Source organism: Aspergillus caelatus, assembly GCF_009193585.1.
Source record: "Aspergillus caelatus strain CBS 763.97 unplaced genomic scaffold BDV27scaffold_47, whole genome shotgun sequence".
NCBI classification, from domain to species: Eukaryota; Fungi; Ascomycota; class Eurotiomycetes; order Eurotiales; family Aspergillaceae; genus Aspergillus; species Aspergillus caelatus.
In genome coordinates, this window is record NW_022475310.1 from 122,608 (window position 1) to 146,454 (window position 23,847).

Genomic DNA, 23,847 nt, shown 5'->3' on the forward strand with positions numbered 1-23,847 from the left:
GGGATTATAGGCAGATTTCGTGTATACCCAGTATGTCTCAGCCACATGCGTCAGGCGGCACCAAAATATCTTTTGGCTGATAACACTTCGGACTGCAACCGTATCACTGAACTTTAGTACTTCACCTATTAAGAATGGCTTCGGAGCTAGACCTCACATCTGCCTTCATTCCATCACTGTACAAACCCGCTGCTCTACTGCCAATCGCAAGATATAGACAAAATTTACTGTACCTCGTTGACACATATCCCGTTACAATTGTTGTTGGGCAAACTGGAAGTGGTAAGACGACACAACTACCCCAGTATCTAGACCAGGCAGGATGGTGTGCAGATGGAAAGTCTATCGCAGTAACTCAGGTATCTTCCGTTCTGTCTCAGTTCATCAACACTCATCTATTTGGGATAAAAGCTAAACTGTTGCAGCCGCGCCGCGTCGCAGCCACGACTGTCGCAGCTCGAGTGGCTGAGGAAATGCGTTGCAAGGTTGGCGAGGAGGTGGGCTATTCTATTCGCTTTGAGGATTTGACCTCTGCATCAACACGGATAAAGTTCCTAACAGATGGAATGCTACTTAGAGAGGCCCTTGTAGACCCACTGCTGTCACGCTATTCAGTAATCATGGTGGATGAAGTACATGAGAGGTCTCTCAGCACTGACATACTCTTGGGGGTCCTTAAGAAAATTCTGAAGCGGCGTCCTGAACTTAGGATTGTCATCAGCAGTGCGACTCTTCAGGCAGAGGATATTTTGCACTTCTTCGCCGGAGATCAGTTCCAGAACCAGACGGACTCCAATGAAAAGGGAGGAGATATTGGAAAGATTATCAGTCTAGAGGGCCGAATGTACCCTGTAGACATACTTTTCCTCGAGTCACCCGCAGAGGACTACGTCGAACGGGCTGTAAAGACAGTGTTCGACATACATCTACAAGAAGTGGAAGGCGATATTCTGGTGTTTCTAACGGGCCGTGAGGAGATTGATTCGGCAGTACAGTTGATATCAGAACGTGCCGCGATGCTTCATCCTAGAGCACAGGCACTAGCTCCTCTACCTCTGTATTCTGGTCTCCCAACGGATCAACAGATGTACGTCTTCGAACCAACACCAGAAAATACACGCAAGGTCATTGTTTCAACGAACATCGCGGAAGCTTCTGTTACTATTGACAGCATTGCATATGTCGTCGACTGCGGTTTCGCAAAGTTAAGGGCCTTTGATCCTAGTACTGGCATTGAAACGTTAACAGCAGTACCAATATCGAAGGCTGCGGCGGTTCAGCGTGCAGGTCGAGCTGGAAGAACTAAACCTGGAAAGTGCTTCCGTCTCTACACCCAGCAGGCTTATGAACAACTTCTGGAAGCCACAGTCCCGGAAATTCAACGGTCAAATCTTGCCCCTGTGGTAATGCAGCTCAAGGCATTGGGAATAGATAACATAGTTCGCTTTGACTTCTTGACACCTCCACCTGCTGAACTTGTTATACGTGCATTCGAACTCCTTTACTCTCTTGGGGTCGTTGATGATTATGCCAAGCTCACCAAGCCACTGGGTATGCGGATGGCAGAACTAGCTGTAGACCCTATGATGGCGAAAGTCCTGCTTTCTGCACAATCGTTTAACTGCCTAAGTGAGGTGCTTTCAATTGCAGCGATGGTCAGCTTGCAGGGATCAATGTGGGTCCAGCACGAGGGTGACAAAAAGGCGACAGAGAGCAGTCGCAGAAGATTCGCTGTTGAAGAGGGTGACCATCTGACGTATTTGAATGTTTATCAGGCATTTATAAAGATAGGGAAGAAAGATCCCAAGTGGTGCCGAGACAACCTTTTGAACTATCGATCCTTACAGCAGGCAGTGAGTATCAGGGCTCAGCTTAAGAGATACCTCGAACGTTTCGGCATCCAGATAGATGAGAAACATTCTTCACTCCGCCACAAGGCAGATTCCAGTAGATACCCTGAGAATATCCAGAGGTGTCTCACGACTGGTTATTTTGCGCATGCTGCAAAGATGCAACCAAACGGAACGTTCAAGTCTGCTACTGGTGGCCTTACGCTACATGCTCATCCCAGTTCATTGATGTTCGTATGTGTTTCTATTCTTTAGAAATCGTCGCGACCTTTCGATTTCCCTACTGACACTAGTTTAGAATCGAAAAGCGGACTGGGTTATTTTCCATGGGATATTGCAAACAGGCGAAAAGACATTCATTCGGGATATCACGAAGATTGAAAGGGGTTATCTTGTGGAGTACGCCCCTAATTACTACACAGTCAACTAATAGCTCTGGCAGGGCTCGTTGGGGGCAAAAGCGCTTCATGGTTACTGTACTTAACCTATGGGATAGCATTCACAATCAGAGGGAACATAGAGGTTTAGGTAGTGTATGTATTCTAGATGACTACAAAGGCTACCCTTGAAACCCGCGTTTTAAGAACAAAACAAAGTCTATGTGAAAGAAGAAAAGAGGCAAGTACGGAAAGACAGGGGATGCGTTGTACTGAGCCACGACAGCATTAGTCTACATTCCGGGAAGAGATGAAATAGATGGAGGGTTTTGTAAAGATCGGATATCGGGTGAGACAAATTTTTTTTTTTTTTTTTTGAGAAGTAAGAAGGTAGGAAAGAGGGTGTATCTAACAGACGACATATCGTCTTTGAGATTGGATGTTTTAAATTTTTTATTTATACATGTATATATTTGTTTTTTCCTGTTTCTATATTTCAAGAAAAAGAACGAGAGAGAAGCGGGGGAGACGGAGGGAAGAGTTACTTTCAAATGGCCTTACTTAACAATAACTTTTAAATGCTTTTTTTTTTTTTTTTCAAAACAGTGACATTGGATTTATCTAATGTTCAATCGGGAAAGTCAGCACAAAAATTGAATAATAACTTAATCTCTCACCTCAGCTTCGTTAGAAGACGCCCCACCAACTTTAGATGCACAGTGCATGACTTCAAGTACAGGAAAAACCAGCTCATAACAATATCATATTCGAGCCCAGTATGTCCGGTCATCACCACCACGACCATGGCAGTCATTGTCATGGGGAAGATGGACATGATCATTCAAATGATATCACCCCAGCTCTCCAATCCCTCCTCTATTCCCAAATACGGTTTGATTCTATCGTTACGCTAAATGGTAAGACGAAATATTTACGGATGTTGTATCATCTTTACTATCTAAATAGGTGCTAAGCCAAAGTTATAGAAGCAACCCCCAACGCCGGCGCTGCGATTGTCAAAAAAACATGGGCTGAAAGACTGAATGACCAGCCGGAACTTGAAAGCGATGCGGACGAGCAACTGTTGATGTATATCCCGTAAGTGATGTGATCTTCTCAGCTTAAATTTTTTTTTTTTTTCCTTCTTTTGCTTTACAGGTCCTCTGCTTTACCCCGCCTATTACATGCTAGACCCCTCTAGCACCGTTCTCGAGATAATTTCAACCCAACTAAATAAACACCCGGAGTTCCATACCGGTGTTCCTATCTTATCCCCCCCTCCTCTTTTGTTTTCTTTAATTTTCTTTCTTTTCCCCCCGTTCCTTCTCTTTTGGTAGCTCAAAGCTCTGACAATTTGCGCAGCTTCACGGGTCAAGTAAAGGTTCACTCTTTACTCATTTACACAGCTCCGACACCGGCCGCCCCGAAGACTTTGAAATTGTTCAAGAATCGTGACGATCTAGATTTTGCGACTGCGTCAGAGCTGAAGCCGACGCAGTCAGTGGAGACCCCGCAGCCGGTTCCAGGAGCCGATGTCTACGATTTGCCATTGAACCGCGCTCACTGGAATGCTACTACCTCCATTACCTTGTTCATTGAGGACAACTGGAGCAATGAGAATGAGGATGTGACTAAGGTTGGTTATGTTGGGTTCAAAGGTCAATTTATGGCCTTGAACAGGGAGCCTGTCAGCTTTCTCTACGAAGCAGCAGCCAATCCCAGTGACCACGTCGCAATTCAAGGCGTAACTGGCGTCGGAGGTAGGATTATGCCCGGTCAATGAGTCATGTATGCACATAGTATACTTCTAGAGAACCCCCGCTTCAAGCCAGCGAAATTGTGTCATACAGGATGACCGGTTAATCCAAGAGACATGCTTGCGCTGCAAGTTGCAGTGAAGGAAGCAGTGCAATAGAGCTTTCAGTATCAGAGCTGGGCTGATAATGCTACCCCACATCGATTTTAATTTTATCGTTTGGAATGTAGATAACTAGGGGATGTACTGGATGGCATAAATACGGCAGTTCCATCCACGCTAGAAATGCTCTTGGTATCTCACATATGGCTTCAATCTGTAAAAGAAGCTTGGGGCAACAGCATATATTTTAAGCTGGAATTGCGGATTGCGCCTTGGCTTTGCCGCCTTCTTGAGATTGTAATTTCTGGTTTTCTTCCTCGTTTGACCTTTCTGGGAGTTTCGACTTTGGCGCATGTGGTAAGTTCTGCAGTCTCTGCGCCTCCCGCTGTAATGCAGCCAGCTCATCCTCAACTTCATCCTCATCCTGGTTCGATAGATTCCCCAAGAGCATTTGACTGATCTCCTGTTCCACCACCGTCTCGTCAACATGCACACGTTCCACATATTAGCTGGCTCAGAAGTCCTTACCTCTTGGTACGCCCGTGCTTCTTCCGTCTCGCCCATTAGTTTTTCAACTCCTTCGATACCCCCCATCTCTTTGTTGAGAGCCTGCAGTACCTGCGTGCCCTGCTGTAACCCAAAGAGGACATCTTTCTGGACGAGCGAGAATTCAACTTGATTAATCAACTGTTCTAGTTGGTCGAGCTCCCTTTCGGACTTGATCAGGAGCGACTCTTGGTATTTCTTGCGGCGCAAAGCGAGGAGAGCGCGTTTGCGGTCATCCCGGGCAAGGCATTCCTTTGCTATCTCAGTTTCACGATCGGTGAGGACCGTTATACGCTTCCGATACTGGCGGAGCTTGTCCCGCTGGATTTTTAAATCAAGAATGGCTCTAATCAGGCAATACTTGGATGTTAGTTAGTAGTTCGGAGGGAAGGGTCGGGTCACGAGGGCCATGTTTCACGAATGATTCCAGTACCGAGCAACAGATGGGCATAGATAAACGAGTCCTAAAATTTTACTTACCTATCCTGAGCGGATATCTTATGGGAGCTATTCGTGTTGCCCATTATCAACACATATTGTACTAATGAAGTCCGGTCGCCTGTCGGCGATAAGTCGTGGACGGCACATGGAAATGACGTTGGTTCAGTACACGAACCGTTAAGTACAGTATGTAACATACATACATACTGTTTAAACAGTTGACTCAGTAAGTACCGTACAATACGAACTCCGTACATGCAGTCAGCACCTTGCTATAGGTAATGCACATACATACATTACGCACTAAAAGGGTAAATTTTCATGATCCGCCGGCAAATCTATTCCCCGGGACCCTAACACTATCGGGGAAAAAAATGTTCCCTCGGTATTATTGTTATCGATCAGTTCTGGCGTAGCCATCTCCGTTTGCCGGTCCATTTTTGCAGAGCCAAGTGCTCTCACTGGAATTGGTGTTGCAAATCATGCGTCGCGGAGGTAGACCGAGTTTGAGGCAAGGTCTAGATCGTGAGGTAAGGACCACATGATACTTCCAGTCTCTAATGTTTGTTTCTTATCGCCCATTGCCTTTCGTCTATAGGTTTATCAGGTGGTGCACAAGCTCATCGAGGACCAAGCCGAGAATGATAAGATTCGCCTTTCGGTACCGACCATTTATGACTCCATCAAAAGGTCAAATTCTAGTTTGAACCGAAAGCCGAAGAGAATCCTAGAAGACAGTATCGAACGGGTTGTGGAGGTAATAAAAACAGACTTACTTGGGGAGGATGAAGATGACTCTGTAAACGGAGATTTTGAAGGCTTGGAAGAACAACAACTGCCCCCTGTTACGGTAAGGATCTCACTTCTCATTTTCCAGCCTCGCGCAACGGCGGAAAGCGGCTAACTGTTGTAGGAATCCAATAACCTGAATAAGAGCATCGTAGGCATGTGGAACAACACATCTTCAGCACCCTCTAAGGCGCCTGAGACCAATGGTGCGGAAGCTGCAACCTCTGCGCCCAAGTCAAGCAAGAGACGAGAACATGGAGGCGAGTCCCGTTCTTCCAAGCGCCGCAAGGCCGAGAGCGCGATTGATCGATCTCCGCCCACACATGTCAGTCTTTCAGATTTGGGTGGATTGGATGATGTAGTCCAAGCGCTTGGAGATCTTGTCATCCTACCCATGACTCGCCCGCAGGTTTATATGTCATCGAATGTGCAGCCTCCCCGAGGTGTTTTGCTACATGGTCCACCAGGATGCGGAAAAACTATGATTGCAAATGCGTTTGCGGCGGAGCTGGGTGTTCCATTCATTTCAATATCAGCACCCTCCATTGTCTCTGGTATGTCAGGAGAGTCTGAAAAGGCGCTACGAGAATATTTTGAGGAAGCCAAGAGGATAGCACCTTGCCTTATTTTCATCGATGAGATAGACGCCATCACTCCAAAGAGAGAAAGTGCACAGAGGGAAATGGAAAAGAGGATCGTTGCCCAGCTTCTAACATGCATGGACGACCTGGCACTGGAGAAAACCGATGGAAAGCCTGTGATTGTTCTTGCTGCTACGAATCGACCGGACAGTCTGGACGCCGCCTTGCGTAGAGGAGGAAGGTTCGACAAGGAAATCAACATGACTGTACCCTCGGAACCTGTCAGAGAGCAGATTCTACGGGCGTTAACGCGCAAAATGCGTCTGGCAGACGATATAGATTTCAAATACTTGGCCAATAGAACTGCTGGCTTCGTGGGAGCTGATCTTAATGATTTAGTTTCTACTGCTGGCTCTGCTGCCATAAAACGATACTTGGAGATACTAAAAGCGAACAGTGGAGAGGAAATGGATATCGAAGAGGCAGACGATCTCAGCCCCAAGGTCAAGGAGCTGCGGCGATTAATCACGCATGCCAAAGAAACGCCAATTGGAGAGGAGGTGCAAGTGGTTCTCGTTTCAAATGCAGACTTCCTCAATGCACTTCCTAAGATTCAGCCCTCCTCTAAACGAGAGGGATTTGCTACCATCCCAGACACAACTTGGGAAGACGTCGGCGCTCTCGGGGGTGTCCGTGAAGAACTTACTACTGCAATTGTTGAGCCTATCAAAAATCCCAGTCTGTACGCGAGTGTTGGCATTACGGCCCCCACTGGTGTTCTCCTTTGGGGTCCGCCTGGATGCGGTAAAACATTGCTCGCTAAGGCTGTGGCCAACGAGTCGCATGCCAACTTTATCAGCGTTAAGGGCCCTGAGTTACTCAATAAATATGTCGGTGAATCCGAACGTGCGGTGCGGCAAGTATTTGTTCGCGCTCGCTCGTCTGTTCCCTGTGTTATATTCTTTGATGAGCTTGATGCCCTAGTCCCCCGACGAGACGATACTGTTTCTGAAGCTTCTGCACGTGTAGTCAATACGTTACTCACTGAGCTGGATGGCTTGGGCAGTAATCGCCAAGGAATTTACATAATAGCAGCCACGAATCGGCCTGATATTATCGATCCCGCTATGCTTCGCCCAGGTCGGCTGGAGACACTTCTCTTCGTGAACCTGCCTAGCCCCTTAGAGCGGGCTGAGATTTTACGGACACTAGTCCGCAATATCCCCATCGACTTCAACGACGACCTCAGAAGGTTGGCCGAAGATTGTGAAGGGTTCAGCGGTGCTGACCTGGGAAGCTTGCTCCGCCGTGCTGGATACGCTGCCATCAAGCGGAGGGACACGATCAAACATGAGGACTTTGTGACTGCCAAAGCGTTCATCCGGCCTAGTGTTACAGACCTTAAAAAGTATGAGAAGCTGCGGAGGGATTGGAGCGGAGGTGTTATATAAATAATTTCTTTTTTTTAACTAGATTATCCTCTTTTCCATTCATGGTTACATTGTTGTGGACCGTCGGAAAAGCTATAGGCGTATGATGACATGCTATAATATCATACATTCCCACCGCTTGTCAGGTAATATACTGCTTTTGCCTGAGAAAAAAAAAAGATACTGGAGGGGGAGAAAATTGTACGAAGCAATCGACAAGGTTGGCGTATGCCCAAACTCCAGTGCTAGACTGTCGTTGAATTACAAGGAAATTCATCAAGTTGATAGAACTTTTGCGATGGATATCTAGGACTAATATTATACAAAACGAACGCCTCATGTAGATATGGCTGGGCAAAATGATAGCAGTGCGGACTGGCAATATATACTTGAGGGATGGTATGAAATCACATCCACAACCGGCAGGTTCCATCCGCGCCTGCACTGACACACCAAGCTTCCCGAGGGTGCCAGTCGACATCCAAGACACCCAATTCTCCGGTAATTTTGTGGCCCTTAAGGACTTTGAGAGGTACAATACTGGCATTGCTGAGCATATCACCTGTAACGCTGCCGTGGAAAATTTGGAGGGAGCCATCATCACTTGCGTCGGCGAACAGAGGATAGCGTCCGCTTGGGTGAAACCGGACAGAGCGGATAGCCTTGCGGTGGTACCGCAACGTCTTGTACGGACGCTGAGAAAGTTCAAGATCATGCCACAGTAGACGGCGGTCGTACGATCCAACAATGAGGTTGTCCCCTCCGGAGGCGGTGGAAGACGTCGGGTGGATGTCGAAAGAAGAGATCCAGCGAGCTCCGGGCTGGATGATCTTGACGAGGAGTTGGCGCGATAGATCGTAGGCACGAATTGTTCGTTGATTCGCAACGAAAAGGATAGGTTTCGAGGGATGGAAATGAGCAGTTTGAGGCGGCCCACCACCTTTGATACGTCGGCGGAAGGGGAACTGAGTTAGGTGTTTGGAAAGTGTGTGAATAGATATGGCCACAGAAGCTGGGGTCGAGGAGCCGGGGCACACAGTAACAAAGTAATCACCGCGGCGATGCCATGAGAGAGACTTGACAACATATCGGAGGGGAATGACAGCGCACACCCCAGATTCTACGAACGATAATGATGGGCGAATCCACTGTGGAGGAATGTTCTTCTTGTTTTCCTCTGCGGCACTCGGGGGAGGCTTCGAAGCTGCATATCCCCAACCTGCGTCAATGATCTCCAGACTGGCCTTCTCAATTTTCGGATCCGCAATAGGGGGCACTGCAAGGAAGATATCATCGCCTGCCGCAGCCGCAAGAATAACAGCGTCCTTCCCAGGCCTCCAACGGACCACGTTCACTGGATCCTCTTCACTTAACTTCACACTCCACAATTGGCGACCGGTAAGTAATTCCCACACCCGCGCAGTTCCATCGTCACCACCAGTAGCAAGCCAGAGCCCAGATGGGTCAACGGCCAGGGTGCGAACACGACCCTTGTGTCCTCTAAACACCGTAGCACAGGCGGTCGGGAATGGCTTCAGTTCTTCGGGGCTAGGGAGCTTTGGAAGTAGGCTTTCAGGATCAATATTCAACTTGCTTCTCCGAACTCTGGGTGCTAAGTAAAGGTCCAAACAGCGCTCGAACTTCTCTTTGACAAAACTTTCGTACCCAGGAACCTTCCGAAGTGAGCCAAAGTCATTTGGAAGATACTCCCGCTCACGGTCTTCAGGGTCAGCCTCCTCCCAAGCCTTTCGTTCCTTCCTATCCGGCAAATATTCAGGGGGCGGATGATAACTTTCCTCATAACCAGGCGGTGGAAGTTTAGGAGCAGGGATATGCATGGGATGGTCTGGTCGCTCCGTTTCATCGGCCCACAAGTCATAGTTGATTACGTCCTGTTCCTTATCCTCCTCCTCTGCCGGGGGCTTGTAGGGTAAAATGCGGCCTTCTCTGATTGCTTTGACGATCTTCATAACCCGCTTGGCTTCATGTTTTGATGGCACAAACCGACGCTTCGGCTCGGGGGCAGCACTCAAGGGCATAACCTCTTGTTTGCTACTGAACCATTCCACTGTAGGCTCATAGGGATTGTATCCCTCTTCGGGGATTTCGTTCATCTGAACCTTGCGCAACAACTCCAGCTCATCTTGGCTCAATTCCAGTGGCTTGCCGGTTGAGGGATCGGTAAGACCAGTCCAGCCCTTAGGAATTTCGATGCTATCAAGCAGCGCATCAAGGGCTTCCCCTGTGGCAGGGCGCATGATTTTCTTTCCGTTAATATCGTAGCCGATATGAGGGTATTGATCGTAAAAGGACAAGGGGATGTTGCCGATGGTGTTCGCATTTTCTTCGGCATCAGAATAATCAGAGTTATCGTCTGGATTTATCTCATCGTAAACGTAACGGTCATTTCCATTGGCATCCTTTTCAATGCGGTAGTTCAATTGTTCTTCGTCGCTAGAGCTTTCATCACGAGCGGTTGCAGTGACAGATGCTTTTTTAAGGGACTCTTCCCCATCCGAAGGAATTTCATCACTATCGAGTTCTTCCTCTTCATCGCCATCTTCTTCGTCGCTAAAATCATCCACTAATTCGATCTCCGAATCGCTAACATCTTCGTCGCTGGATAGGTCGTTTGCATTATCTGAAAGTGCGCCGTCTAGGACGTCAGCCTGCAATTCATCCCCAGAAAACACACCAGCCTCCTCCTCAACATCTCGAGTAACCGCCTTGCGTTTCTTTGAGGACTTAGAGGCATCCATCATGGTGAAGGCTGCGTCTGCTTTAGTCCAACAAATTGGGTGGAAGCTTTTGTTTCTTTCCTCTTTTTCTACCCGAGATTTTCTTTCTTCTTTTTTCTTTCCTTTTTTTTTTTTCTGGGTCTGACCGCCCATGTGACATACCGCCTTCAGGACCGCTCTTATCGCCATTTGGGTTGATACAGGCGGGGAGTGCTTAGAAGCAGTACCAGCCTTGCTGGGGGAGGGGTACCTGCTCTATTACTATTTACTATCGACGTTTAGCCATCATCCCAATTTTAGGATGCAGTGTGACTGGGACCAGTGCCATACTGCCGCGGCTGGTGATTCGGGCAAGCCTGACTTTACAAGCATTCAGGTCCCAACACTCAAAAGACATGCGGCTTGTGACGAGTGCAGTAGGTCTCCATTGCAAAATAAGGGGTTATGCACGGTCTAGAGCATACTGACAATCGATTCATGAAACAGGAAAACGGAAGTTAAAATGCTCCGGGGAAGCAACGGGCTGTAACCGCTGTCTGAAGCAGTCCCTTATCTGTCATTATTCCGTGCAGAAACAAATGGGACGGCCTCCTAAAAAACGTGCAAGAGAAGATAGCGACCATCTGCCCCTCCTTGGTTGTTCAGGCGGCGAGATATGGTCTGATCTGAATAATTCTCCATTCAAGTCTTCAAGTCACTGCTCGGAAGCTACGGCCGCAGCCGACGCATTCCGTATCTGCGCTCCTGTCTACAGTGCCCCGTTTAGCATCCCACAAGCCTCTCGTCGCCTTTTATCTACAGACGATAACCATAACCATTCATGGGAACTGAACCACGAAAAATTCACGGAACCAGTTCCTGAAACAACTGGGCCTTGGCCAGACTTCTCCAGCGTATCTGCAGCAACGCCTAATCCGTTTGCGATGCCGCCAGGGCTATCGAACATACATTCACCTCCCGCAACTCCTTCGGACTCGGACTGCTCAGAAACTCAGTGTACATGCTTATCATACCTATATCTATGCCTTAGCCATCTGTCCTCTCTTGCCCCATTTCCGATATCTCAACATACCCTATGTTCACTTTTCATTGCTGCGAAAACTGCGCGAGCAGTGATTCGTTGTCAAACATGTCCAACAAAATTTGCGACAGCTATGCAGAATGTTATGTTCACTGGGACCCTCCTGAATATCGTCGCTGATGCCTGGCTACGAGTTTCAAAGACTAATGCCGAAGAACTTGGGAAACAAGCGGCACCGCCGGCCTATGTGGCTGCTTTAAACAAGAGCTCAGCTGACCCTACAGCGGCTTGGAAAGACTGGCTCCGGCAGATAGTCCGGAGTGGTGTTATAGGCGGACCTGCTGATCCAGCTGGCTCAGTGGCATGTTCGGATTCGCCAAGTTTGCTCTCCCTGGTCCAAGAGATGGAAGCACGCCAACGACAGTGGCATCTTGAGCGGCACCCAGAGGCTCGTCCCGATAATTCTGATGCCGGATCCAAGAAACCGGCTGCAATTGGTCCTGACCCGCGTGATGAACAGGGCTGGCTCTGCTTTCGAGTGGCTAATAGTGCTAGAGAAGTTATTTCTAGATTCGGATTTGAGCCGCACGAATACCCTGATGGCGTGATCTCTTGATCACATGTATTGGAACTTTTGTCGCAACAGCAACACACCCCATTTGACGATGATGCACGTGACGATTGGTTTGGCGTTTGACTTGGATTGACCGTGAATACTCAATTAGTTGCGGTTTTGACGGGCGTTTTAGGAAGAGTACGATCTCACACGAACTATGCGTATCTGGTGTCCCCATCTATCCTTTTTGTGTTTAACTCCGATACATTCCATGCGTAGATACGCGTCTTGTACATGGAAGCACCCCTGCATTAGTAGTAAATAGTTGAAGTCACTAATATTAGGCAAGTAGTTTGCAAGCTATCGGTACAATTGGTAAGTACTAAGTACAGGACGTTTCTGGTTCACCCTAGTCTATCATTATTATGAGTTAATTGGAAGTGATCTTTCATTCGCTATGGTGTACTCCAAAAATTCTCATACAGATACAGATGTCGTCAGGGACTGATTCATAGGTGGCAAGACTGATCATAAAACGAAACTTGTAGTCAGTGGCCTCTACTCCTCATCATCATCGTCCACAATGTAACGATTCTTCTTTCTAGTAGGAGGGGTTCCTGCAGCTCCCGACCCAGCTTCTGTTCCACGGCCTTTTGTCTCCCTGGATCTGGCGGCTGGCAGTTCGTTTTCGTCCTCGCCTTCAGCATCCATGTTGTCGTCTTCAAGAATGTCCTCTTCTTCTTCATCATCCTCAACTTCTTCTGGTTCTTCATCGCTGCCGACAAGGAAACCGTCATCTTCGTCATATTCATCTTCCCTAGTCCGACCCCGCCGATCGTATTCTTCCTCATCATCGGTATATATTTCCCCTCGCCGGTTGGGCCTACGAGATTTCTTTGCGCGGGGTCGTGTGGTAAGCAACCCGTCATCATCCTCCAACCCGCCTATGGTGAGACCAGCACCTCCAGTGCGGTGAGGAACACCAACGCGGCGGCCGCGATCAAGTTCCCGATCTGCAAGCTGCTGGCGCCGGCGGGCGGCCTTCAATTTCTCACGCTCTGCAAGTTCTGCCTGTCGCTTGGCGAGCTCGGGATCCTCCTTCACTTCAATTACAGGTGCGGAACCATCTACTGTCTTCTTGGTGCCGCGAACAGCTGCGGCCAACGATTCTTGGAGACGCTGTACAGCATCATCTGTTTCCACAGTCGTAGGGTGGACTGTAAGCCCGTGGGTCAAGTGAGAGGTAAGTCTGAACACGGAAGACGTCTCCGCAGCTGCGCCTAGGTACACATGCGAATCTAATTTCGTCTCATAGTCACCAGATTTGTTGAGAGGCGCAAGCGGCTTGGTTGTTATCCTATATTGCTCCTTGGGTGCAGAAGCTAGCTGTAGCGTCATGGAGCCATCTTCCCAGCGAATGATGCGTGCGTTAGATTGAATGAGGGCGTCATTCTTAGGATCATGGCGCCAACATAGAGATGTCGCTGCAGTACTATACGGAGGTGCAACATATGTTTCCGGGTTGAACTCTTCGGTCTCGATCGACAAGAAGTTAGGGATCGGCATGGTGTAGATCTAGAATGGTTTCAGTGAGCCATGTGGATGTCCTTCCTTATAAGTTGTGGTATATGACGAACCTCGCCATTGGAGGTTACTGGTTCGGGCGCCCGACCCAAGCTCAGATCCATGATGTTGACCGTTTCCTGGTACTGTTCATCTCCACCATCTTCATAGTCCATGCGGTCGCCTACTCGATCATAGCGATCCTCATCATCGCCGGAATCTAGCTCTTCATCGTCAAGGTTACGTAGTGGTTGACTAACAACAGGTTAATATCTCTATCGTACAGGAAGATAAAAAAAGTGGGCAGTACTCAGTATCGTTCCCAAACCCACCTTCCGATCCGTCAGAGCCAAAAAGATCGGCGTCGTCATCGTCGTTAAGGATTTCAGGGTCAGCTCCGACTGGACTCCTATTCCGTGCGGTGGCAGGGCTACTCTGTTCGCTGCCGGACGGGCTTGCAGGTTGACCAGCACCTGAGCTTCGACCAGGACGACGGACAATGCCCTCATCGGACGAAGACATTTCGAAGTTGCAGGGGTCGGAAGTTGTAGGAAATATGGGAAGGGTACAACTGTCAGGCACAGAGGAAAGAAAATGATATGATGATGTCGCAGCTGATAGGCGAGACTTTTGCAGTTCAATTGGCGTAATATTTTCTCAACTATATGTCCGGTATGAAGGGTTGCTTTGTAGTTCTTTCGCAAAACCCTCTCGCGGTCGAGGTGAGATACCAAGAACACCACTTGCGACGTCCGCGGAGCTTCTGTTAAGGTACCTAATGTTCGATTGATACTCGAATCCGCGATAGTGAAACGAAGGATAATCCGTTCCGTTCTCAATACAGTCTAGCCTCCGCGACAGCTCCACGGGGCCAGACCGATAGAGGAGATCACAGAATAATATCAATAGACTCGTTCTACTCTCTACGCTTTACTTCCCTGTTGTTGCTCCTGTTATATCCCTTCTCGGTGGGAATTCCGTCTAGCTTGTCTCTTAAAACTTAATCATGGCGACCTTCTTTCAAAGTGTGTAAGTCACCAGTTTCGTTCACCCATATCACTTGTCCCTTATGTACCGTCCCCCTCACATTGTCTGCCTTCCCCTTAAGCCCCTATGGCTACCACATCATGCGCCCCCTAAAGTATAACAATCAGCTCTGTCAACTCGTCTCTATGCCAACTGCTTGGCTTTGTACTATGTTGTTTTTCTTTCTCGCCTTAGCTTCCCCACGGACTGATCCCCGTGGACTTTCTCTTCCTCTCTCTTCTCCCCACATCTCCTCTATCGGACTGTTGATGCTAACCTGAGACCCGATTTTCTTTCCAGCCGCCAAGGGTTTGGCCGGGGTGGCAATAACAAGAATAACAACAACAATAACGTCCCCAAGATGAACAATGGAAGCCCAGCTCAGTCGCCAGCTCCTCAGGTTCCCCAGGCGGGTCCAGTGCCCAACTCGCCGTCTATCGCGTCAAACATGCCCCTGGACGGCCCCGCAGCATACGACCCCGATGCACCCAAGTACTTTTTCCAGGAAAAGTATGCCCCATTAAATGTCAAGGGTAATTTCTTGACATTATGTGCCTGCCCTAAGAATGTGGAGCTTGGGGAATGGCTGGCGCATCAGAGTAAGCGCAGTCCGATAAACCCCTCTGAAACTCTATATGTTGATCGCGTTCCCCATGTAGTTGTCGAACAATATCGCTTGCTCCATGGTATGCTCCAGGTTATCCAGGAGGTTAATGGAGTTACTGGTGTCCCCATTTGCAACGAGACCACCTGCCCAACTATGTCTGCTGGACGGTAAGTTGAAAGATGGTCACTACTGTATACCCAATGAATTGGTTCCTCGGCTGACAATTTTAATTTCCAGCCTAACGTATACCTGGCTCGTGGATGGTCGTGCTGCCAAGATATCTGCCCCCAAGTTCATCAACCGTGTCGAGAAATGGATTATCAGCAAGATCCATGACCCCGTTATGTTCCCCACCGACAAGGTCAACGGCTTGCCGGATACCTTCGCGCTCCATGAGATCTCGGGCACCAGCCCCTCCAGTCCCGGCGCGAACACGCCTGGCGAGGAGTGGATTGGCAAGTCTAGTGGCTTCCCCCAGACATTTTACAAAGACTGCCAAGGAATCATGAAGCAGATGTTCCGTTGCTACGCCCATCTGTACCATGCACATTGGCTGCACCCTTTCTGGCACATTAATAAACACGACATCCTCAACATGTGTTTCGTACATTTTGTTACAGTCGCCAAATATTACAAGCTTGTTTCGGACAAAGAGATGGAGCCTATGCAGCCATTGATCGATCTCTTCATTAAACAGCAGAGAATCCCCCCCGAGGCGCTTTCGGGCGGTCACTGGGGCCAACCAAATTCTAGCTGAGCTAGAAGTCGTTGTATTTCTGCATTTACCTGCAATTGATCGCCTTCCAACCTGGCGTTGGAAATTTGTTGGTCTTACGGTCAAGCTTTGCATCTCTTTCCTGTATTTCTTTTGCTTTTTCTTTCTATTTTATGTTTTCTTATCTCCTGTTCTTAGACTGTGAAAGCGTGATATAGTGGATGACACGGCTTGAGTTGAGAGTCTGCGCATTAAGCATATGATGTGAATATCTCTTTCGTGTTACTTTTGCAATTACCCGTTAAAGTAATCCGTCCTATTAGGTTATACTCACCAATGCCGCTGTTCTTAGCCTCCACAATAAGTGCATAGAACTCCATGACAAGTATTGATGGTGGGGCCGGGATAATCTTGGTTATTCCTAGAACTAGTGTGACGTGGAAATGACTGTCTTCGATAGAGCCAAGTGAACATGTAATAATAAATGTAGGATAGAAGATCTGCTTGCTACATCAATTCGACCTGGAAAATCCAACTCGAGCAACGTGGGCAGGCACATCAAATGCTTCAAATTGACGGCAATGCATCATCTAAAGGATCTGTACTGATCATTTCAGAAGACCCAGGACTGCTCGCTAGACCTAGTACGAAGGCTGGTTGCGAGAACCGAGAATTCTAGTGACCATACAGTTTGGGTCTGCGAAATATGGTTGGGTTCAATTTTGTATGAACCTACATATAGAAGCATTCCTGTTTCAATACAGAGGTTCTCGTACATATTGCGTGAACAAGCTTGCTCATCGAGCGACGGAGGCAAGTCTATCTTGGCTTGCGCGAGTAGCCTCAAAGAAAGACACCATCCTGTTCGTGGCCATTCTGGGTATCAGGAATAGACCTTGTGGTAGATAGCTCCTGCTGCGCACCATTTGGTCGTTCTGCAGCTGCCCCATTTGTTATGGGTTCAGATACGGATGGCTGGTGATTCTCATCTGTTCTCGCATCTGGCGCGATGTTCCCCATCTCGATCCATCGCTGACCCCGGCCCTCTATCTCCGACTTTAGTAGCAGGTTCCTTTCATGCATCGATCTTATCACTTCTTCATTTTCAGTGATATAATTTTCTAGCTCCCTTTTCTCAGCCTCGGTATCGCATGACTCATTCATGAACGCCTTTAGTTCTTGATTTGAGCGCCGCAGGTGTGAGATGGAGTTGGAAAGTTCGGAGGCTTTGGCGTACACGGAGGAAAGTGGAAGCTCTTTGATAGCTTCCACGAATGCAGCAAGAGTAATTGGAAGGGATTCTGCAGACATTATTCGGGTTGTCTCTACTGGTTTTTCCTTCTCCTGCTGAACTCCTGTGTGTGATTAACACTAAATTGGCCACTTTTCCTCATTGCTTGCTTTTATCTCCACGTGACAAAACATACATATACTGTACAGTACTCCGTACTACTATGTGCTTGTATGTACAAAACAGGGGTCGATATCTTGATTTCTAAGGAGGGTTTACAGAGTGGTTAGGGTTAGAACCTCACAGGGCTTTAATACTTTCAGTACTAGGGTAGTTAGGTGATTATAATGTAGTCACATTCAAATGGTTGAAGTGATTTACAATTTACAATTTACATACATATGTACATATACAGACATCACCCATTCCGTTCTTATCAAAAGTCTTACAGCCATAGTGCACTGCACGAATATATTATAATATATCGCAAGCAAGATCAGGAGCATATATGGGCTGTCAGCATTATACCTTCGTCTAGTGTTCTTCACATAGTGTAGGTAGTACTATCTGCCCAGGCTCAGTCCACTGTATGAGTGTATTACCGGAACAATTCCTCGGGCGCTCCGGAGAAATCCGTGGACTTTCACCATCAAACCTCTAGCAAAGTTCTTATCAATATTGTACTCTCGCTGATAACTTTTTCGCATTTCACTTAGAGGCTGACAAAGCTCATTGCAGGCAGGATTTGACTGCCAGTCGCAGGATATGAGCAATGTGTTCTGTATAGCATGGCGGATCCCATGCTCGGGGCCCCGTTCCTTGAGCCTGCTTCCATCAAGTGCAACTTCGCTGCGCTCCACTTGTGTGTCCTCTCCATGGTGTCTTGGTAGTATATCCGGGCGGCACCTTGGTCCTTTGAGCCTTTTTTCTCCTACGACTCCGTTCCAGTATTGCACCCGTACGACGTCATCCGCCCGGTCGTTTACAAGCTCGAGATGCCTGCGCACCAAGCCCGTCCCTAAAGTTGAATATGGTGTCCAGCTCCGGCCGCAGCCTTTTACGACGGCCGAAATCAATGCAGTTTTTGGGAGCCGTGCGAGGATAACCCCTCAATTAGGAAACCGGATTCTCGGTGTTCTCCAGGGTAGGCGTCTTGATGGCACCCTTGATCTTGACCTTCCTTCCGATATAACTCGCTCCGTCCGTCCTTCTAGTCTCGATGTGGCTTTGCAATGGCTACGCAAAAATTACCCACTCGATGAAGATGCTGCTATTCTCGCACGAATCGAACGAGAAGAGCTGCAGGAGGAGGAAAAGCTCGTCCGACGCGCAGAAGAGCTGGGCCTCTACAAACCTCAGAGTGGATCCTATGGTGCTGAACTAGGCGATTCGAATGACCCGTATGGTAAAAGTGTTCTGAAAGAAACGAGGAAGCGAAATGAAGCAAGGCTCTTGGCTGAACAAGAAAAGAAACGCCAAGAATGGCTCGACGGTGAACAAAAAGAGCGGGAAAAGTTAGAGCATATGAGGCAGAAGAATACCTCCCTCCAGAGGTTCGAAGATACAGCATCTTTGGAAGGTGAAACTCCTGCATTTAGGATTTTAGGATGAAGATGTTAACGACTCGTGTAGTGCGGGAACGTGCGGATCCCAATCAACGTCCACTCCTTGCATGGATACAGAAACACCATCTACGAGCCACTGACTGGGATTTGGATGTGTCTAAGCTGACGAATGTATGTTTACCGCTGCACGTCCAGTACATGCTTGTCTGGACTAACCTTTCCGCTGATAGGGCGGTCGTATTCTCCGGATCCTTAGCATCACACTCGTAACTTTTGGCCTTTGCTACGTTTTTTCAAACAATTACCAAGCTCCCGCCAAGGCTGATCGGTTGTGGCCTGATGTTCCCCCAGCAGCAGCTACGGTCATGGCTATAATAGGAACGAATGTCGGTATTTTCCTTCTATGGAAGCTTTGCCCCCCGGCCTGGAGGCTTCTTAACCGTCATTTCATTACTGTCGCTGCCTATCCTCGTCCGCTCAGTTTGATCGGGAACGTCTTTAGCCATCAAACGGCAAATCACCTCGCACTCAACATGGTGGTCTTATGGTTCGTTGGGACAAGGCGTGAGTGCTTGGATAATCCGTCTGGTGGCTGTGACATTAACTGATTTCATTTCTTTTAGTTCATGATGAGATTGGCCGTGGAAACTTTTTAGCTCTGTATTTGGCTTCTGGCGTTTTCGGATCCTTCACGTCTTTGACCGTCAATATCATGAAAGGGAATTTGGGTCTTACTGCCCTTGGAGCTAGCGGAGCTATCTCGGCTCTGGTTGGTGCTTGGTGCATGCTTCATGCCGAGTACGTATTGAACGGCTTCTTGGATACAGTTTACATAATCCATGCTAACGTCTACTATCTTATATGGACAGTGAGAAATTCACTTTTCTCTTCCTTCCACCTGAATGGCAGGACGTTGCCTCAGCCAAAGGATGGATGGTCCTGACTGGCCTTGTTGCCCTGGAATTCGTCAACATGTTTACCCGCCGAGCATTGATTGATTATTGGGCTCACCTTGGTGGATTCCTAGCGGGAACACTATGGTCAACTGCATACAAGATGCAAAAGGACAACGAACAACTAATAAATAAGACATGGTTTGAGCGCACCTTTCGGGATTGATGTTAATGGGAAGATTAGAGCTATATAACTACGATGTGCCTGCTCAGCAGTGACTTTCGCTACGACAGACACCCATTAATCCTCTGCTCACGCATATCATATAGTACTCAAGCTCTTCTCTCGTTCTTTTTTTTTTCACCCTCTTATTTTTGTTTCCGCTCTTCTTCCCTCCATGACCTTGTTACGGCGCACTAATCTCAACCATGGGAACAAGGGGAAGGAATGCTCAACTTATGAATAGGCAAGACTGATTACAATTCTACAGTCCAGGACATGCACGTTACTCAGTCCAAACTCTGCGACCATTGTTTCACATATGTATGGTTTCTAGAAAAACTGAGAGTGAACAAAAAGAAAGTACTATATGCACCACCTCTCAGCAGCTGCAGCAGGTATCCATCCATAAGAACCTCAAAGCCTAAAATGAAGACTTGTTCTGGACTATGAAAGAAAGAAGATATTCCAGACAGGAGACTTGTGGGCTGCTGCTTTCTTGTGTTGTCTTCGTGTGAGTGAATAAAGCCCTAAGGCTCCACATCTGATCGGATTTCACTCCATGCGTTTACATCTCATTTTTACGATGGTGTCGCATCTGGTTTCTCGGCAATAGATAGCTATATAAGTGGATTAAACATATAAAACTTGACTACCTATAGTGGTTCACAGGATTGGGTTGTATAGAAATATCATAGTTCATCAATTGAATGGCCTAATTTCTTTAGTTACGTCTAGTAATGTGCAAGGGCCATTGATTAATGGGTAATCTATAGATACTTATAAAAGTTTGGTTGTGTTCACCCATGTACTTTTCTTTCACTGCCCTTCCTTTTTTTTTCTCACCCCTCCCCCCGGCCCCTAGCAATCCTGATCCTTAACATATCTTTTTCAATAAACAGTCCCTTCATTCTCTTATCATACTCCCTTCGCCCTTTCGTTTTGTTTGCTTGCTCCTCACCTTTTAGCTGTTTGGGTTATTTGTTTGAAGGTTATTACTGGTCTTGATTTCTGCATTGCACCAAATGTGGAGGGTTTGGCTCTCGCCCCTTGATGTCGAAACCTCTGTTCTATTTAACAGAGAAACTTTAGCATTCGAGCCCAAGTTTGCGCTGCGGGAGAATGCCTTACAAGATCAACTTCAGTGCAGCCAGCAAGACGCCCGTCTCCCCCGTCTTCAGGCTTAAGAGAAGTTGGGGGGCGATCAAATGTGCACATAATGGCAATAAATTTGACGCAGTATCGCTCTCGGATGTTAGCCAGTCCTTCTTCGACGAAGGCACGCTACATCCGGCTCAAGAAATAGAGGTTCTAGAGGGATACGCCAGCGATGTATCCGAGATTGGCTCAGTACACTCCGATGACTCTGCCGACCTGGAGGTCACAGAGCCGAGAAACGAGCCTCCTACATACGGTGTGAGCCATCCTTGGGAGGTAGTAGATTACCACTTGTACCTCTGCTCCGTTGAAAAGGGGAAAGACACATATGCGCGACGCAATGGGATGTTCGTGTATGACGGTATTGATTGTCGCCCAGTCTATTACAGTGAACTATTGGAAGAACGTGCCTTTGAGCCATGTAATGTTGGAGAAGAACCTCAGTTCCTATTTTGGAACCTTCCCATTGCCGATTTGGGACCTTCCTTCAATGGCAGACACTATGTCCTAGGATTTGACTATAACAACAGAGCCTTATTTGCCCGCCATTTTGAGTGGATGCCCAACAAGACTGATGATCTTTGGTGTGTGTGGGACCTTGGGTTCACCATGTACAGTATCACCATACCGGATCTCATCATTCTTCTAGAGTCTGGCCTTTCTGAGGAAGTGCACGTTGGCATGGGAATTCTTAGCTCAAGCCCTTATTGTATAGCCATGGGGTCATGTGATGATCCAGGCATGGAGATCGTCATTACCATTCTCTTCTGCCGGTGGGTGCTGGACTTTGCGGAGGCTATCTTCGAACAGGGCGGGAACATCATGGAAAGATTCAAAGAGAGACTCGCCCGCTACATGGAAGAGTGTCGTATTATCCTGGCACGGGCCTCGTACAGGGCATGGTTTGTTTCACGAGGCGGTTATACGAAGGCAATTTGCCAGCGGAACTCATCTATTGGCAAGTTCACTAGCGACCTTTTCACGTTTAGCAAGTCCGTAGAAGACGGCAGCTTGAAAGCTCAGTCTTGGCGTGCACCAGGCTTGGACACTTGCAACATGCTCCGTCATCAGGACCGGGTTCAGAGAAGGGCAGAGACGGAGCAACGGCTGGAAAGTCTCTTCACCATTCCGGAGGTTGATACACCTCCTGAATCTCCGGGGGGGGTTCTGGGAGGGATGGTTGTCAGGTCAAAAGAGAGTCTAGCCGCATTGTATCCCGCTAGAACTCCCAGAATTCCACCCCGATCTAAGTATGGATCGGTTGGGTTACACCGCTGGAGTTCGATGTCTCCCAGAATTATCAAAGATGAAGACGAAGCGTACAACGGCCTCAGAGAGATAAAGTACCACAAAAGCCCGCTCTCTCTCCTCTTGAAGCAGATTCTTGATCTAATCGAGACCCGGCCTGAATTGGATTGCCCTGAGAATCGTGCTCATTTTGAAGAGTTGCTGACTGCACTCGCAACGGATGTCCAACAAAAGCCAGTAATTGACTCAGTCTCTCCACTATTAGGTCATGAGAACGACAGTTGGAAAGTAGAAGTACGCTCCATATTGGAGCCAAAAGCGCTGGTGACCCATTATTGTCCTGACTCCAATCTGGCATTCGACTAAATCATGCTCCGCAATGACTTCATGGGTAGATTACTGATTGGATCTCAATCTCTCTGGGTTTTCAGCTTTGAGGGGCTATATTGTTTGTTTTAGTCTTGCTATCATTGTTCGGTCCTTCGTCTCTCTCTCTCTCTCTCTCTCTTCTTTTTTTCTCTTTTTTTTTTGTGTCTTGTTATTTTGTCTTTTTGTTCTTTTGTTCTTTTGTTCTTTTGTTCTTTTGTTCACTGAACCTGGAGTTTGGAATTTGAAGTTCACCCATTGAAAATTTTGTCTATGACTAATACCTTGCAGGTCGACAGCTTTGGGCGTTTCTCTACTTTAGGCATGCTTTCTCTTAAAGAAATGGGAAAAGAGAGAAAGGAAGATAGAAAGGAAAGAAGAGAAGGAAAGAAGAGAAACGAGAGGACAAGAGAGGAAAAGAAGAGGAGAAGAGATGAGAAGGGAAATAAGGGGAATTGTATGATTTCTAGGTCAGCATTGTCTGTCCTTCGATCCGTCGCACTCTGACACTGAAATTAGTCGTGTCACCTGCCCTCATCTCGTTCACATCTTATGAGCACTTTTTATTGATCTCATGTTTGTGTTTGTGATTGCAATTCTTTGTATGGATAATGTTGGGATAGGGAACTGGACTGGAGCTTGATCTTTTGGTAGCTTCTCTGTCTTGAAATATTGACGCTCTTCTTCTATACCGATCAGGCTCATTGGCCTTTCAGAAGCTTGCTGTTTGCTTGGCGGTGGGGAGAACAGAGAGAAGGGTTTAGAAGGAAAAGAGGGGATCTCGAAGTTGTACTCCGTACTCTGTATCTATCTACGTATCATCTGATTAACATGCAAACCTCGCAGACCAGGTCACAGCCACACAAGCATTCCACGTATGTACTGTATACTACTAGTCATAAACTAGTAGTCCATACGGTACCTGGTAACGGCTCCATCCATAATAACAAATGACCACTAGTTCGTACTACTAGTACGTAGTAGGTTGTAAGTGGAGTGAACCTAGTGATCCACTGCCACAAAATCCCCTCGCCAATCGGTGTCAGCCGTCGATGTGGGCCTTGGTGG

General features: G+C 47.6%; 11 protein-coding genes across 11 annotated transcripts; 7 read left to right on the top strand and 4 right to left on the bottom strand.

Annotated features, from left to right (window-relative positions):
* The first annotated feature begins 40 nt into the window (after positions 1-40).
* On the top strand, positions 41-2,569 carry BDV27DRAFT_124993 (putative ATP dependent RNA helicase). Its single transcript, XM_032066229.1, has 3 exons — positions 41-359; positions 426-2,084; positions 2,149-2,569. The coding sequence occupies exons 1-3, from the start codon at positions 135-137 to the stop codon at positions 2,278-2,280; spliced, it is 2,016 nt and encodes a 671-aa protein (XP_031929777.1). The 5' UTR covers positions 41-134; the 3' UTR covers positions 2,281-2,569.
* A 292-nt stretch (positions 2,570-2,861) lies between these two features.
* Positions 2,862-4,136, top strand: BDV27DRAFT_87907 (PITH domain-containing protein). Its single transcript, XM_032077852.1, has 3 exons — positions 2,862-3,144; positions 3,214-3,325; positions 3,590-4,136. Exons 1-3 carry the CDS (start codon positions 3,006-3,008, stop codon positions 4,008-4,010), a joined length of 672 nt encoding a protein of 223 aa, XP_031929778.1. The 5' UTR covers positions 2,862-3,005; the 3' UTR covers positions 4,011-4,136.
* A 42-nt stretch (positions 4,137-4,178) lies between these two features.
* On the bottom strand, positions 4,179-5,173 carry BDV27DRAFT_87898 (ESCRT-III subunit protein VPS20). Its single transcript, XM_032077851.1, has 3 exons — positions 5,112-5,173; positions 4,614-4,977; positions 4,179-4,548 (listed from the first exon to the last, which is right to left on the bottom strand). The coding sequence occupies exons 1-3, from the start codon at positions 5,153-5,155 to the stop codon at positions 4,333-4,335; spliced, it is 624 nt and encodes a 207-aa protein (XP_031929779.1). The 5' UTR covers positions 5,156-5,173; the 3' UTR covers positions 4,179-4,332.
* Positions 5,174-5,494: 321 nt separating this feature from the next.
* Positions 5,495-8,128, top strand: BDV27DRAFT_87914 (putative AAA family ATPase/60S ribosome export protein Rix7). The gene is made up of 3 exons (XM_032077853.1): positions 5,495-5,602; positions 5,671-5,922; positions 5,986-8,128. Exons 1-3 carry the CDS (start codon positions 5,555-5,557, stop codon positions 7,891-7,893), a joined length of 2,208 nt encoding a protein of 735 aa, XP_031929780.1. The 5' UTR covers positions 5,495-5,554; the 3' UTR covers positions 7,894-8,128.
* Positions 8,129-8,279: 151 nt separating this feature from the next.
* Positions 8,280-10,634, bottom strand: erb1 (ribosome biogenesis protein ERB1; the record flags this gene model as incomplete). Its single annotated transcript, XM_032072192.1, has 1 exon — positions 8,280-10,634. The coding sequence occupies one exon, from the start codon at positions 10,632-10,634 to the stop codon at positions 8,280-8,282; it is 2,355 nt and encodes a 784-aa protein (XP_031929781.1).
* A 277-nt stretch (positions 10,635-10,911) lies between these two features.
* On the top strand, positions 10,912-12,719 carry BDV27DRAFT_170587 (Zn(II)2Cys6 transcription factor rglT; the record flags this gene model as incomplete). Its single annotated transcript, XM_032075342.1, has 2 exons — positions 10,912-11,026; positions 11,097-12,719. 2 exons carry the CDS (start codon positions 10,912-10,914, stop codon positions 12,245-12,247), a joined length of 1,266 nt encoding a protein of 421 aa, XP_031929782.1. The 3' UTR covers positions 12,248-12,719.
* BDV27DRAFT_87916 (Paf1-complex subunit LEO1) lies at positions 12,615-14,615 on the bottom strand. Its single transcript, XM_032077854.1, has 3 exons — positions 14,061-14,615; positions 13,825-14,005; positions 12,615-13,762 (listed from the first exon to the last, which is right to left on the bottom strand). Exons 1-3 carry the CDS (start codon positions 14,270-14,272, stop codon positions 12,746-12,748), a joined length of 1,410 nt encoding a protein of 469 aa, XP_031929783.1. The 5' UTR covers positions 14,273-14,615; the 3' UTR covers positions 12,615-12,745.
* A 103-nt stretch (positions 14,616-14,718) lies between these two features.
* BDV27DRAFT_125015 (Mob1/phocein family protein) lies at positions 14,719-16,520 on the top strand. Its single transcript, XM_032066231.1, has 4 exons — positions 14,719-14,779; positions 15,077-15,375; positions 15,436-15,550; positions 15,621-16,520. Exons 1-4 carry the CDS (start codon positions 14,757-14,759, stop codon positions 16,138-16,140), a joined length of 957 nt encoding a protein of 318 aa, XP_031929784.1. The 5' UTR covers positions 14,719-14,756; the 3' UTR covers positions 16,141-16,520.
* Positions 16,521-16,565: 45 nt separating this feature from the next.
* On the bottom strand, positions 16,566-17,443 carry BDV27DRAFT_125016 (uncharacterized protein). The gene has a single exon (XM_032066232.1). It carries the CDS (start codon positions 17,407-17,409, stop codon positions 16,942-16,944), a length of 468 nt encoding a protein of 155 aa, XP_031929785.1. The 5' UTR covers positions 17,410-17,443; the 3' UTR covers positions 16,566-16,941.
* A 674-nt stretch (positions 17,444-18,117) lies between these two features.
* Positions 18,118-20,013, top strand: BDV27DRAFT_155716 (rhomboid protease PCP1; the record flags this gene model as incomplete). The annotated part of the gene is made up of 6 exons (XM_032072193.1): positions 18,118-18,207; positions 18,278-18,908; positions 18,962-19,065; positions 19,125-19,458; positions 19,518-19,692; positions 19,764-20,013. The coding sequence occupies 6 exons, from the start codon at positions 18,118-18,120 to the stop codon at positions 20,011-20,013; spliced, it is 1,584 nt and encodes a 527-aa protein (XP_031929786.1).
* Positions 20,014-20,876: 863 nt separating this feature from the next.
* BDV27DRAFT_125019 (uncharacterized protein) lies at positions 20,877-22,943 on the top strand. The gene has a single exon (XM_032066233.1). The coding sequence runs from the start codon at positions 21,130-21,132 to the stop codon at positions 22,777-22,779; it is 1,650 nt and encodes a 549-aa protein (XP_031929787.1). The 5' UTR covers positions 20,877-21,129; the 3' UTR covers positions 22,780-22,943.
* Positions 22,944-23,847: the final 904 nt, after the last annotated feature.